Consider the following 16,083-nt stretch of genomic DNA (forward strand, 5'->3'; position numbering starts at 1 on the left):
AATTTCAGCACAATTCACAAGATATTATTCTAATATAATTTTTTATCAGGAAAACGCCTTATTTTGTTAAAGAGCAAATCCTAAAAATTTAAGTTTGTGAAAAGATTCCAAACCCATACTATTTTTAGAATCATCATCTGATTAGAAATATATGTAATAAGAAAAGCGAAATTTGTAAACCTATTTTGATAAAAAAAAAATACAGTTAACATACCTTTTTACAGAAACTATAGATACAAGTTTTTCCTATTTTTGTCGTAAGAGGATAAGAATGATATTGCTCCAAGGAACCTTCTATCCTTTGAAATAACTGTCCTTTGATTCTTGGTGCTAGGGGACATTCAATTTTCTCAATCGACTTTTGAAATTTCAACTGTATACGGAATTTTTTTGACGTCCATAAAAAGAAACTTTTAAGGCTAGCAGTAAAAAAATGGTACTATATTGATTTTTTTAGGAAGTAATGACTAATTATTATTTTTTCAATTTAAGAGCCTATACCATTAACTCTACTAAAACTTATTTTAATATCGCGTGAAGTAATTTAATATACTGTGTTACTAAATGAATGATCCCAAGAAACTAAGTCAAGAAGATAAGAACTTCACTGACCTTAAAAAATTATGAAAATGACAATAAAAGATTACGTATTTTGAGCATTCAAACGTAAGACAAGTTTGTAAATTAAGGAGGAAAAGCAAAGAAATCCTAGTAGCGATTTTTGGTGGTAAATGTATTTTTGGTAATCGTAATTGAAGAATATGTTGTGGATCAATTTATGCTGAATTTACGAAAATAAGTTTTAGAATGTATTGAACCATCAGGATACTATTTACAAGTCATCTTTATACAAAGAAAACCATGTAACCTAAATAATTAGCAGAATGAAGCAAATTTTTAACTAATGAATTCTACAATATACAATATATTATTACAACATGTTATTCCTAAACATCATATTTCGATGTTTTTAAAATGCCACTTAACTCTTACCAATTTCCATAGTTATAGAAAATATCGTAAGTTGTATAAAACCTCGTGATTGTGCATTAGAATTACCATGCCCTCTACATTTTGTTTAGGAACTTTTTATTGTTGTTTCGTTTAACTCGTATTAACTAAAGACTCGATCAACGCTGTAAAAATGATTATTCCTGAAATTTTGTAGGTAGTTATAATAAGTTATGTATTTTAGTATGAAATCTTTATGTATATGATGTAAAAACAACGTAAATACATAAATAATGTCAGATAAAAAGTTCATGTGTTCGAATTCTAAAAGCTTGGAAAATCATAAATGATTTATAAATCGTTTCAAATTTTCTTTCCAAAGGAGATTAAGAAAAACAATCTTTGTTTTTGAGTCAGAAATTAGCTAAAACATGTCTATTAACAGAAACTCTTCGATGTATTTTTCTATTAACTATTAATAAATAAACGTCTCTGGAATTAAAAATGTTTCTTCTAGAGCTGATGCAGGAGATTGGGAGAAAGGTTTTAGTTTCAGTCAGACGAGTTTGTTTTTTATGCTATGACAGTTTCAAGCTATTATGTCTGTTGATATGCTATACATTGTGAATAGGATGAGTAACTGGAGATAAAATTTATAGAAGAACATGGAAATAAATCCTTACAACTTTGAAGGAAGAAAGTCTGAAAGCAAAAAGAAATATTTAAGCACGAGACTTACTGTCCAACAGAAGATAGAAACAGCCTTGTGTTTCTGGTGTGGGTAGAGATTCTACTGGGTTGGGAGGCCCCCATCATGCTTGAACTCTGATTGCCTGTCATCCATCTTTTCAGGACTTTCAGGGATATTTCGTTGCAAAGTAATCGCAGCATTTAGTCGGCGTTTTCTTTGGGGTGAACAATCGTTATTGTTACTAGTTGAAGAGTTGTCAGACGACGGGTTTGGAAGTTCGGTTCCGTTCGTTAATTCGGCGAAGGATAACTGGGTGGAGGTTTTGATCTTCTTATTAGTAATCTGTTCTGTTGAACTTGCCCTTGTTTAACCTGGGTTATCATTTTGATTAGAGAGGCTGTTAATTATTGAAAGAAAGATTGAAATTATTTTATAATCACAAATTTGCCTGATGAAAATCAGATCCAGCGATTTGTGCATGTGTTTTTTGTTAGTCTTGGAATGATGAAGGTGCTTGGCCTCTATTGTTGTAATGTGGTTTTCAGCTTTTAGTTTGCGAATTTTTACTTTTTTGATAAATACAAAAATTGGGCATATGTGCTGGGATGAGCTTTATAACACCTAGTGCGGCATTATATTTTAAAGGGTTATTTTGGAAGGTTCTGTGTATGGTTAGTTGCCCACATCGGGTACATACTTTGTCCCGTAAACAAGTTCGAGTTGGATTGTCAGTGACCATTACTGTAGATGATCTGATTACTGTGATGTAATCTGATTACAACTGTTTTAGTTAAACTTAATTATTTCAAGAACTTATAGTTTGGTATCGAACGTTTTTTCTGTTGCTAAAGAATCTAAAGCTATTTCTAACTCTATTCCTCTAACTAGAAATTTGGTGAAAATCTGTTTAAGATTTTTACTTTCACTGGTATGCCTAGAATTTCGGTCAACGAAGTTGCTTAAATAGAAGTGTTCAGTAATATTCATGCCAAAACTAAGCTGATTATGACGTCTGAATTTTAAATTATCAATTGATTCTTTAAGTTTTAAATCCAATTGTTGGCTCAATAAAAATAGCACAATTTTGAACCAAATTTAATTTTTCTTCAATTAGTATTTCCGTTCAACTCATCATCCGGTGTTGGTCATTAGAAAAGCCATGCTTAAGTTTTTGTGTCCTTATGGTTCAGTTTCAATATAATAATAAATCATTTTTACTTGCAGCAAATCCAAGATATCTACTTACGTTAGCAAAGTTGAAAACGACTTACTCCTTAGGTATGAAATTCAATAAAGAAGATAGTAAATTCAATGCAGAAAAGAAACACGACGAAATACTTTTTCATTCTAACAAAATCAAAAATTATTAATCAATAAAAAGGTTAGTTCAGATTTCCAAGCTAGAAATCCTTCAGACCGAAGTTGATTTTAGATGTTGCAGCAGCTTTCATTTCCTGTTTATTTTTGTTAGCTGTTATTGTTATCGGATATAAATAAAAGTGACTGAGCTTGCTAAATTTTAAAGGAATGAGAACGCTTCTGGTGTTTCGTTTCAGCTACGTTAGAAGCCCACTTGAAACTTTCTGTTGGAACCACCGTGGGTAGGTGGTCACTCTACTTCCACCAATCCATTCTCACAACCTTCAACTATTTCTTTTTTTCAGAATCGTATGCGAATGAGAACCAGATTGGTAAAAAATCGCCAATCAAGCGATTTTTTCGCATTTGAAAAAAAAACCCGTATCTGTGGTCATTCGATTCAAATCAGGACAAATTTAGTTGGTTTATATCTTGTTTACACTAGTAGTTTTAAGCTTTCTTCGAAAAACTGGGTAATACCTTCGCTATATTGGTAAAGAATATTTCTTCGTCAATAGCGATAAATAATTCCACTTAGTTGTTTTTTTTTAACTACTCATACTTACTAACGTAATATTAAAAATATAACGTTTCCTTTTTTACAAATATAATACATTTTAAAATTTCCGATACTTCTTATTTATTAAATTTTATTAACTTTTTATTCAATTTTATTTAATATTAAAATACAAATTTTTTTTCAGTAGTTAGGGAAGTTTTTTTCAAAAATGTTTTGTACATTTTCCTTATAAAAGATTTTGGAAATTATTAGTGTGTGAAATGCGGCTATAATTAATAAGCACTTGTCATTGTTTTTAATAAATTGATGTGTGCGTCATTGCCAGGTTTTCATTTGCCCGGTATTCCCTGCTTTAATAAGGTTTAGTACCCCTGCCCGATATAAATTTGTATGGTATACTCTGCACTTATGTTTAACTAAGGTTAAGGGACACTGCCCGAAAAAAAAGTTAAGAGTCACTGGCCGGCATTTATTTTCCCAGCATACACTACAAACCGGTAGCAGAAACCCCCCACCATAGCAGCGGGTATTGCAAATCATCAGAGCAACAGTAGATTATTTTTCATCTCTTATTTAAAGAAAATTGTCGCAATACCTGAAAATTACTCTTCATCTCAGATTTAGAAAACATACCTAAAGGTTTACCGAGAGGAGAAAAAAAAAGTTACTTTTAATTACCTAAATAATTCAATTACTAATTGTTTCAGGTCTTTATCAAAGTTTGTTTTACATTTCTAATTTGCAGATATGTAAGTAAAAAAAAGCTCCTTTTCAAAAATTCTGAATAATGTTCTTCACTTAATTTAAAATTTTGAAAAATAAAGAATTTAAAAGATTAGGCAATTTTTTTTTTTAAAAAAAAGAGATTTTTAATTTCTTAAAACTCTAATTGCTTGTTCAGAGACTATAAAAGAATTTATTCCATTTTTTAAATTCCAGTTATTTCATTAATTTAAAAGTGTATAATTTTTACTTTAATTTAAACAACAACTTTTTAAAAATTTTCGTGATTAATATTTATCTACCTTATACGTGTTAATTGCGGGCCAGATACGTTAGATTAAGTTTAATTTTTACAATATCTGTCTTTGACTGTATTAGGGGTAACAAATAAATTTGAATTTATGAAGATATTGCTGCTTATTGACTTTGTAAATTCTGCTACTGGACATAGGATGGTAAATACGAAAACCTATTTCCAGATTGCACAACGTCCCACAGTCGGCTGATCATAAAGACACGATTCCTAGTAGAACACCGAAGTCAAGCATCACTGGCTGCGGTCAGTAAGCGGGTGGGTGACCACTTTGATCAACCTGCATAGGGACCGAGGATGTGCAGTATCGGTCCTCGTTAAACTGTTCTACCGTGCTAAATCATTGTACTAAAGAATAAACTTTCCCCTTCCATAACGTGAGGTGCTGATTTGTTTACTTTTTAGCTGAACTTTACATTTTATTAATAAAAATCACAAATTAAAGATGTTGCCCACTTTTTATATTTAATATTCACTAATTTTTTAGTAGGAAGTTTCCTTTTTAAAATAACCTTTCATAGTTTTACATGTTTTAAAAAAAACTTAATCTTATCTAAATTTTTTTTAAAATTTTCCTTTTGCAAGCTTTGGGATGAAAGCTTTTGCAAGCTTTTTCTCGAATTTACAAAATTACACTGTACTTTAAATTTCAGATAAGTTAAAGCTTGAGAATTATTTCAATATGTGGGAGACACTCTCGGTTAAGTGGTTAAAAACATAATGCAATCAATTTTATGTTTTCGTTTTATATTTAATTTATTTTCTAGATATACGCTAGCATAATTTATTTTGGAATACCGTCCTGTAAAACTAAGTGAGCATTTTTTACTGCTAGGGAATAAATTTATACCATAGTTACGGCAAAGCTTTTATCCCGATTTTAGCAATTCTGATTATATATTTTATGTTAATATAAATTGACTCTTCGGAACAGAGCAGAACTTTTATATTACAGCTGTATTGTATATAATGCGTATTATTTTTACTGTATATTGTTTATGGAACATGTATTAATTTACAAAAATGGGTTTCATATAATGGGTGTCACGTAATAAAAACTTAGTTACTTGAATATGTTTCGAATTTTTGCTTAATTTTCATCCCTCAATATTTTAAGTGTACAGGGCACCACAAAAAAACAGACCACTCTGAATAACTTTTGCTCCAATGATCGGATCTTCACGTTCTAGGACTTTAGTTCGAGTGGGTGACCTTAAATATGCTAATTAGTGCAGACGATATTTTAAGTTACGAAATCAGACACAAGAACACACTTTCTCTGAATAAACAAAGCCTTTTTTCAACGGATTTGGATTTCCGAGAAATCTGGGAAATATCGAAATATTGATGATCCCCATAGTTTAGTAAGGAGAGCTATCCAAAGTTTGGACTAATCCTGCCTTAAGCAAATATGCACCCCCTCAAATCATTAAGATTGAGTCCTAGAATGTGATGAATCGATCATTAGATCAAAACTTATTAAGAGTGATCTGTTTTTTTTCTCATTGTACACAAGTCTTTAAATGGTATAAAATGTTGGTTAGTCCTTTTAAAGGCACTTTACATAAAAACTTACATTACTTTGTTTTTCTTAAAATTGAAGCTTTAATTTTGTTTCATTTGAATAGACGAACACACTTTAAATAGATTAATCCAGTATAAATGTGTAATTTATATGGTCACATTTCTTTAGTATACACGTAATTTGTATGATTATGTTAAAAAAAATTTTTTTTTAACTATCTTCCAGTCTTGATAGACGCTAAAAATGGGCTTGTCATTTGGGAGATTCGAAGTATGGGTTATCAGTTTGGAAGTGCATGATAATTGCAATAGATTCCGAAATGATAAACAGAAACTATTTTCAAACAAATATTATAATTTATAAAACTTTTCTGTTTTAAATACATTAAAAATGTGTGTGTTTCATTTACTTTTGACAAGCAAAACATAGATGACACAATTTAAAGTTCAAGCTTAGCTGTGAATTACGTTTACAAAGCTGCAACTTCAGTAGGACGTACTGGTTTGTTAGTTGACAGAGCAACTCTTAGCAATGCCAAAGATCTTGGCGACCATATTTTATGCCTTCTTGAGGATGATCGGAAGATATGCCATAAAAAAAATTTATTCTCTGCAAAGGAATGGTCCCTTCCCTTTCATAGCCCGATGGCCTACGCTGATCAACACCTCCTAGAAAGAACAGACCTCAGCACGGGTTACCATAAATATCCCTTAGTAGTCCAAACGTAATGACATATTTTGTATTTTCAACCACTGCGCAGCTTGGTACCCCGACCGTAATGACATCTTTCTTATTTTTCGTCTACTGCGCAGTTAACTTCGTCACATCGGACTACTAAATTGATTCGTGCTGAGGCCTTTCTACTTCTAGGAGGTGTTGCGCTGATACCCTCAGTCCATTCGCAGGCTGATCAACGTAGTCACTAACCTGCTCACTGACTGCTGCCAGTAAAGTTTGACTACTGTGCTCTCTTGGGAACCGTGTCTTTACCATCACTCCACTGTGATTATTAGTTTATCATTAATGATTCGAGTTATTAACAATTTGTGACTCAATGATTTGGGAACTACTACACTAATAAAGTTGTTGATACTAATAAGAACAAATGTATAATGCAAACTCATTCGAAAATTCCGAATTCACAAATTCAAGTGTTGATTTTTAAATATTATCCAATGCTTATGCTTTACGAGTATTTTAAATAAAGAATATTCAAATAATGTTGATATTATATCTATAATATCTATTATATCTATAATATCTTAAAACTAAATTTGCTTTGCAACCTGTATAAGAAAATTAGGAGCTAACTATTCGTAATACGGTTTTCAATATTTTTCTATTTATAGGGGCAAAAAAGCAGAAAAATGAAGCCCTAACGTTACCAAAAAGAAATTAAAAGAATAATGCATTTGTAATACATTCGAAAATGTCGACATCTGGTTATGAAATATCCAGAACCTTTGGCGACGGGGGGCGATTTCACTTTCTTTTTTCTTAAGGTCAGTTTTGTAAAACATTTTTCTATATTTTTTAATACAATGACATTTTCAGTACGCAGTTTGAATATAACTTGCAGATAAAGTCGATCTTTATTTACTATAAAAAACATACGTCGTGTCTTAAATATTCATTTCTGAATATTTTTATTTGCAAAAGAAATTCAATTTTTCCTTAAATATGCGTGTAGGGTGATACGTAAGAGTTTACCTAGTCATATAAACTTCCTTTTGAAGTTCAAAATTTATTCTTGTCTTTAGGTGTCTTTAACATTTCATCTATCCCTCTTTGAAATGTTTAACTTGGAGAGCCCTGTAGTCCAGGGAGCGATTTGTCTTGACCGATACTGCCCTGTCGAAACAACTAGAACCTGGACACAAATTTTTTTGATCAAAATTGAACATCTATATGAATTTTTGAATTTCCTATCACTTTTTCATTTCATATAGCTGATCATTTGATCTGATTCCAAATTTAGGCGTTTATAAAATGCTATGCCGAATACTATCATTTTTGTCAAAGGAGATTCTGATCTATAGTTTATCCCCGTGAATATCTGCCAAACGATAATTTTCCCCATGGATTTAACTGCATAATATTTTGTCAATGTGAAATTCGATCCCCGATAGATAATAAATTCGTTCGAGATTTGTTCCCATAATATTTTGAGAGAGTGAGATTGCTTTCAGTGATAATTTATTAGTGTGGGATTCTGTTCTGCGATATTTTGTCTGTTTAAGATTCTATCTAGCAATTCTTGGACCAATTATCCAGCGACTTGTTTGGTTTTTGTAGTGTTTTTAGTTTTGAAGAAAATAAGCTTTGATTTCAATTGATTTCTCATTAAAACTAAAATTAATTTATATAATACTCTAATTAAACCACTATTACTTTATGACAGCGAATGCTGGCCTGTAATTAAGAGGGAGGAAAATAAACTACTAATATTTAAAAGAAAAATTCTCTAAGCCAGTGTTTCCCAAAGTGTGGTACGCGTACCCCCAGGGGTACGGGAACAGTTTAGCGGGGGTACGTGTTCTTATGCAAAATACCCTGCAACAAACGAAAATTTCAAAATTTTTTATTTAAAAATAAAACTAGTCATGAAAATGTATGATTATGTATTTTTCTATTGGCTATTTTTTTTGCAGAGTTAACAGTTAATAAATAGTGATATCAACAGCCAGTTGTGATTTTTAACTTTATTGCAATTTTTTATAGTAAAAAATACGTTCATTTTTTTATTGGTGGTACGCAGCGTTACGAAAAATTTAGAAAGGGTACACAAAAGTCTGAAGNATTCTCAGAGCCATCATCGGAGGTGTTAAAGAAATCGGTGTTTGGAGCATTCAGTACAATTATGAATTATACAGAAAGTTTAAGCAACCAAATATTATTTCAGTTATTAAATCCTATAGAATAAGAAGGCTGGGTCAAATCTATAGAAGGGATGATAGACCCAGTTAAGAAGCTGACTTTTGGAAAGTTTACAGGGAACCGAAAAAGAGGAATACCAAACACCAGATGTATTGATTCTGTGGAAAAAGATCTTAAAACCATGGGAATCTATAAATGGAGAAGCCTTGTGTCTGATTGAGCCAAATGGAGACGACTAGTTGGGACAGCTCTGGCCCGTACTAAGCTGTCATGCTGATGGTAGAAACTTTTTTTAATGGCAAAGTATTGTTATAAGAAACACCTGTTTTGTAAATGAAATATGTACTTAAAAGAACTCGTAAAAAACAAAAATGGCAGGAAAGATCAATTATAGCTAAAGTGTAATCTATCCTCTCGGCTTGAAGTTTAGAAAGAAAGCAAATTTGTAGAGGAATTCCGTATAATAATGAAATATTTTTAGTAAGAACTTATTTAGAGAATTGTAGTATCGATAATATCAGGTTTTACCACAAGCTTATTTAATTACATTTCAAGCTAAAGTGTATAAATGGAAAATGGGGCTGAGGTTAAATTTTTTTCTCTAACTGAAAAATAATTTTGCAAATAAACGCCTTAGAAGGATAGACTCAATGTGGCGTACGTTGGTTATTATTTTTCGATTCAGTTCAACAAAATTACGTATAAAATTAGTTATCGGTAAGTGTTTTTAAGGCAAACAACTTTAAGTTACAAGTGTGCTTTTTTTGCCTTTGCATTGAATAGGGAATCGGGAGGGGGAGGTTAAAAATTAAATAAATCTTGATTATAAGAGGATCTAAAGTTATAAATTTTTCTTCACTTAAATTTTCTTATTTTTTGTAGCCTCTATAATTTTCTTCCCGATTACCTAAGAACATTTAGGAAAACATTCTTCTTCTAAAAACATTCATTTTTATTGACACATTAATTATCTTTTCCTCTAAAAATTTATTAAATGTTTATACACAGAGATAATGAATTTAAAGCGATAATATTATGAATTACGAAGTAAAATTTAATAATACGTTCATTAAAGTTCTGGCAGTAAGTTCATTCTCACTAAAAAGAACTGGAACGTCGTGCCAGGGTTATTTCTTAGAAAAATTTCTTTTTTAAAAAAAAATTTTTTTAGTTTGAATTATTATTTAGAAAATATCATAGGCAGTGTTCGCTTTTTCTAATAATACTAACCAAATAGATTTTATCTAAGGAACTTACTTTGAGTATAAATTACCCTTACTTTGAGTATAAGTACAATGTCTTACCTCTCCAGAAAAAAAAAAAAAACATATCAACCATCGTGCCAAAAGACATTCACAAATATTGCTTCCATTATACTTTTTATTCTGAATAAACTGCCCAATAATTTTTTATTAGACTTCATTTCATAAAAATATTTAATAAAATTCAAATGAGAATGATTTCTTTATGACGACGATAGATTCACTAACGATGATAGATTATCGCATAATGATTCTGACCAGTCCACTTTTGTTGTTATTGTTTCTCCTTTTGCGGAATCATTTCACTGTCATCACTCAGATAATTAATCCTTATTATGTGTAAATTTATTTTTATTATTTTTTGAATAATGAATAATATAAAATATAAATAAAACAAATCCAGTTAAGTACTCTATCTTTAGAAAAACATGTTCATGGTCAGAATAGCCTCCGATTTACTAATTTGGTGGGCGCAAAACATTTTTAGATTGCCCTACATCAGGATACGGAAAAGATAGTGTATATCAGCATAAAATAAGATAATATTTTCGAAAATGAATATTGACTTAGAACAAAATTTCTTACCACGATCAAAAAATTTAAAAAGGGGGTTTTGAAAAATGTTTTAAAAAAAGAACAGGAAAAGGAGAGAGAGAAACATATTAATGAAAAAGACAAATCTGAAATTTAAAAAAAGGGTTTCAATATATGCGTATTTGTTGCACGTATCCTCTGACATATTGAGGCTCTGTGTCTTTATATAAATTTTCAAAAAAAAATTTATAAAAAACACATATGGTCATTTAAAATACTTCCATGGCCTGAAGTTCAAAAACTAGGGATAAAAAACTACCATTATGTATGAAACTGAGTTAAAAGCTTACTAATTAGAAAAACAAACATTATAAATTATTTTCATAGTTCAGTTTAAATTCAGATAAAGCAGGTATTGTTGTTTTTATTTAGACAGTTAGCTTTAATTCAAAATTATTTTTCAATTTCCAGTTTTAATAAAAAAACAAGAATTAATTAGCTTTAAACGTCAGTCAAAATGTCTCAATCCATGGCTCTGAATCCTAAATTCAATTCGAATGACGGGAAAAGGATGATAATCACCATATTAGAATTTTTGCTGCGTGAATCAAATATTTCAGGTAATTTGAGAAGATACTATCTGAAGAAATCAATCGATAGTTTGCAGAAGGTTTACGCCGTGAAACTAAATTATTATTCTTGCTTGCAGAATCTAAAGCCTTTGGAAGAAATTTATAGGACAGTCATGCACCCGATTCCCATCCAGCATCGTCTGTTTGCTGAAACCTGCAATAAAACGGGAAATTCCTTGATGGAAAATAAAAGATATAAAGAGGCTGAAGAAGAATATACAAAAGCTTTGCAGTTTTATCCTTCGAATCCCGTTTATTTTTGCAACCGAGCAGCTTCTAGCATAAAGCAAGGAGAAACCATGAATGCAGTGCTAGATTGTCAAAAAGCTTTGGCTTTGGATAACACGTACATGAAGGCATATGCCCGTCTTGGACAAGCTTATTTTTTCCGAGATCGGGTAGACAAAGCAATAAGATGCTTTCGAAAAGCTCTAAAATCAGAACCTGGCCATGACCAATATCAAAACGCATTAATGGCACTTATCCGCTACAGGAAAGGTGGCAAAGCGGGGATTTTAAATCCTCTTTTTAGATTCAGAAAAAGCCACACCCAGTTCGGTTATCTTAATTTTCAGTGCAATCGTTGCAAAGGTACTCACAGGGCAGTCTGCACAGAAGATGCTTTCAAAGAATTATGGATCTCAGAGCCACTTGATTAAATCAAATTTTTGATAACGCTGATGTATCTTTATTTTATTCTTTAATATATTTTAACTCCTTTAAAAAAATATTTCTCAGTAAAATCCTAGTATACGTTACTCTCCTGGCATGATTTTGAAGAATGTAGCCAACGCTGAAATGACGCGTTGACGCTTGCGGCAAAGAATTGGCGTAAGCAAAAAAATAGAAAATCGTAACTTGAAAATGGCAAATACATAAACGTGAAATGATAAAAGCATTGAAATAAAATTTTATCGCCCTCCCAAACATTACCAATGTCGTACAATCCACCGTGCAATGTATACTAGAATTGAGATAGAGAGAAATTTAATCGTCTTGTTATCTTATACAAATTTAACTTCGTACCTTCAAACTATGAATTTTTTACCTTCAAATTGAACAGGTCATCTGAATAATGGTAACTATCTAAAAGTATTAGGTTTGAATTTGTATTACATTGTCAGGTTAAGTCAGTTATACGTATTCCCACTTTTCAGTTAGTCGGGCGCAATTGAAAAGTCGCCAAAAAATTTAGAGCTTCACCATTTTTTTCCCTCTTCATTATTTTTTAAATACATTCAATTTAAATAATTAAAAAAAATAAGAACAAAAGTTGAATTTCGTTGTACCCGGTCAACCGAAAAATACCTTCGTTTCCTTACTCGATAACTTCCCTTAACTTTAACAGAGATACTATTCAAATGTAAATCAACTAAGATTGTTTGCATCAAACTTAATCTTGGCTAATGATTTGCTCAATGATGCTATATTTCAATGTTAACATTGCTGCAACTAAAACATTAACACGATCCGAAGATCCTCTGTGGGGTGTCCACTTCTTTTTATTCTCCTTTATATTTTGTTTTACTACCAAGAATAGTTTATTATAATGTTTAATTTCTTTACTTCGAATCAGTAATTCCATTCAAGTTTGGCACAGTCAAGCCACTTCCGGACTAAAATAAAATTAAGTTCTACCTTTAGTCAAAAGTATTACAATTTATCTTAAATCAAATGGAAATATAACATTTAACTGTCTTAAGAGTTGCCTTCAAACAGAAAACATTTTTGAATATTTTTTGTTTAATTTTATTCATTGACTGTTATTTAATTTTCCATTTTATGGCTGTATGCATTTTAAAATTTTTCCTCAATGTTCTAGTTTTAAATATACTCACAACTTGAAAGTTTGGTAGCTAGGTTCAATGGAGAGCATGTCGTTGAATAAAATTAAACAAAAATGCCGAGAAGTATTAATTTCTAACTCAAATAAGACTGATGTTCATATAATTCTCTTCAGGTTAAGATGGAAAAAATAGAAGCCATTTTCAATCTAAGGAGGAGTTTGTTGATATTTATTAGGACATATCACATACTAGCTCACACTCAATATCATTCATTGAAGAATTCCTTCAATTAATTTTTTTTTTAAATCAGTAAAAGTATCACACATTTAGAATATTTTTAAATGAAAAATAACATCCACAAATATTTTTCAAGAAAGGATATCGTAAAGAATGGTGAATTCTCAATTTCAATTTTCAAGTTTACGAAACGGAGATTACGAAGGAAAAAAAAACAAGAGAAGACAACAAAAAAAAATTAGTTCAAATTTGCGAAACTATTATATTTAAACTGAAGAAAAGATAAAACTGTATTTTGTTTGGTAAAAAAAGTTTAGGGGGGGGGAATGTTTCGAACATTAAAATTTTTTTAAAGTTTTTGTTCTACAATATAATGAATAAATGAGGTATTTTTCGCGATAAAAAAACTTGGAAAATTGTTAGTCCCTACACTTTTGATCAATAACAGTTCTAAGAAAAAATTCACTTTTCAGTCTGTAATAAGTGAGCTTTTATTTAAATAAATTGTTATTGTACTAATGTTTTGCAATCATTAATTCATTAAAATCATTCTACTTCCCAATAAACATCTTATTAAAACTGAACAATTTTGCTGCGAATTTTGTTACTCTTTTTCTTCAACCATTTTTCCGACCCTTCTCCCGTTCAACAGGTGTATTTTATGTCTCTTAGCACCCATATTCCAACTGACTGATTTAGTTTTTTATTTTATTTACTTTTGTAACATTCATTGGCAATGTTTTTCATCACTATTTTTTGTATTTTGTCGTACAGTGATGTACAGTCTTACTGAAGATGATGCTCCAATCGAAACTTGTATGATTCGTTATTTGTTTACTTGAGAAATTTAAACTTTATTGTACTCATCGGAGGAATTTTTATTCTTCGTAATATATATTACAATCATTGAAAATATTTCTTTTTAAAATATGTCATTTACAGATTAGAACAGTTAGAAACACGGTTTAAGCTCTAGTATATTCACCATCTGTCCTAAAAAATAAATAAACCTTTAGAGGAATTATTGCTGCCCTCTGACGTCATAGCTGAACGTGACTATTTCTTGTTATGCAGTCTTACTTCTTTGAAGCATTACTCCATTGAATTCGGCGTGATGGGTCAATAGGGAATTTAAACATCTTTAATTTCAAATAAAAAAATTAGAGCTTCGATGCATAGTGCACCCAAAAGCAGAACAACTGCCACAACTTGCAAACAAACTTTTCCCCATTGAAAACAAAAAACTATATTAAAAATGAGTCGAAAAATGAGGTGAAAAAAAAGTAAAAATCAATACAAATGAATCTTTTAAAGTAAGGCTACTATACTAATTCAGGGGCTCTATTTTAAAGGGAATTTAAACAACGTCAGGAAACCCACCATTGAGATCGCGAAATGCAGTTGAGAATTAAGTCAATAGTTTCCTTCGTGCCATGCTTTGATTAACCATGAGGTTAATAACATTTAAAAAATACTTCGAAATGAGCGACAAGCTTGCTTCTTAAAGCAGCAAATACTATAACCACAAATCCAATTCAATATTTTGAAGAATATTTTTACATCTCAAGTTTTGATTAAAACAGTTTCAAAATTATTTCTCAATATGACATTTTAAAAGAGCCAAAATACACCATTCATACGAGTCAATTAAGATGGCTCAGTGTAAGATGTGTAGGTCAAAACTAAAATCGGATGATGTGAAAATGTTGGTCATCGCCATCTCAAACTTTCTTCTGGACGAATCAAGCACTTCAGCAAAATCGAGAAAACAATGTCTAAACAAAGCAGTCGATTGCTTGGAAGATGTTTATTCCCTGCAGTTAAAAGATTATTTTCGTTTCAGAAACCTTCAGCCTTTGATAGAAACATACAAAACAGCCATGGATCCAATTCCCATAAAACATCGCCTACTTGCTGAAAGCTATAAGAAAGCAGGAAATTCTTTAATGAAAGATAAAAGCTACAAAGAAGCTGGAGAAGAATACACAAAAGCTTTATATTTTTATCCTTCAAACCCAGTTTACTTTTGCAATAGAGCAGCCTCTAACATAGAACAAGGAGAAACCACGAATGCAATGTCCGATTGCGAGAGAGCTTTGACTATGGATAAAACATACGCAAAAGCATATGCCCGTCTTGGACAAGCTTATTATCTACGTAAGCGCGCAGATAAAGCAGTCCGGTGTTTTAGAAAAGCTTTGGATTCAGAACCTGGCCATGATCGATATCAAAAAGCGTTAATGGCACTCATTCGCTACAAAAAAGCTGGCAAAGCCAGAATTTTGAATCAAATTCTCAGATTCGGGCGTAACATAGTACAATTGACTTCTCTTCCTTTTCAGCTTGATCATTGCGAAGGTTCACAGAGTGTTTCGGAAGATGATTTCGGAATTTTAACTGTTTCAGATGAACTAGATTAAATGTAATCTGCAATTCCGTTATTGTTTTATTCAAACTGATTGTTATTTATTTAGTTTTAGTAATTTTAATGTGATTGATTATTTTGGTTGATAATTCTGTTATCGAAAAAAAATGAGATTAATATTGCGCCGAGTGTGAGGTAAATAATTATTTATAAGTTAAAGAGGAACTCAATTGCGATCTTGCTACTTATCCGCTTCTTGAGACCACAAAAAAATCCCCCAAATAGTGTGGTGCTTAATTAGTTGAGG

The 16,083-nt window shown here is 31.0% G+C and overlaps 1 protein-coding gene across 1 annotated transcript; it reads left to right on the forward strand.

Moving 5' to 3' along the window:
- The first annotated feature begins 11,320 nt into the window (after nt 1-11,320).
- On the forward strand, nt 11,321-15,836 carry LOC107449766 (dnaJ homolog subfamily C member 7-like). Its single transcript, XM_016065411.3, has 2 exons — nt 11,321-12,044; nt 15,023-15,836. Exons 1-2 carry the CDS (start codon nt 11,327-11,329, stop codon nt 15,829-15,831), a joined length of 1,527 nt encoding a protein of 508 aa, XP_015920897.3. The 5' UTR covers nt 11,321-11,326; the 3' UTR covers nt 15,832-15,836.
- Nucleotides 15,837-16,083: the final 247 nt, after the last annotated feature.

This window comes from Parasteatoda tepidariorum, chromosome 1, assembly GCF_043381705.1.
Source record: "Parasteatoda tepidariorum isolate YZ-2023 chromosome 1, CAS_Ptep_4.0, whole genome shotgun sequence".
Classification (NCBI taxonomy): Eukaryota; Metazoa; Arthropoda; class Arachnida; order Araneae; family Theridiidae; genus Parasteatoda; species Parasteatoda tepidariorum.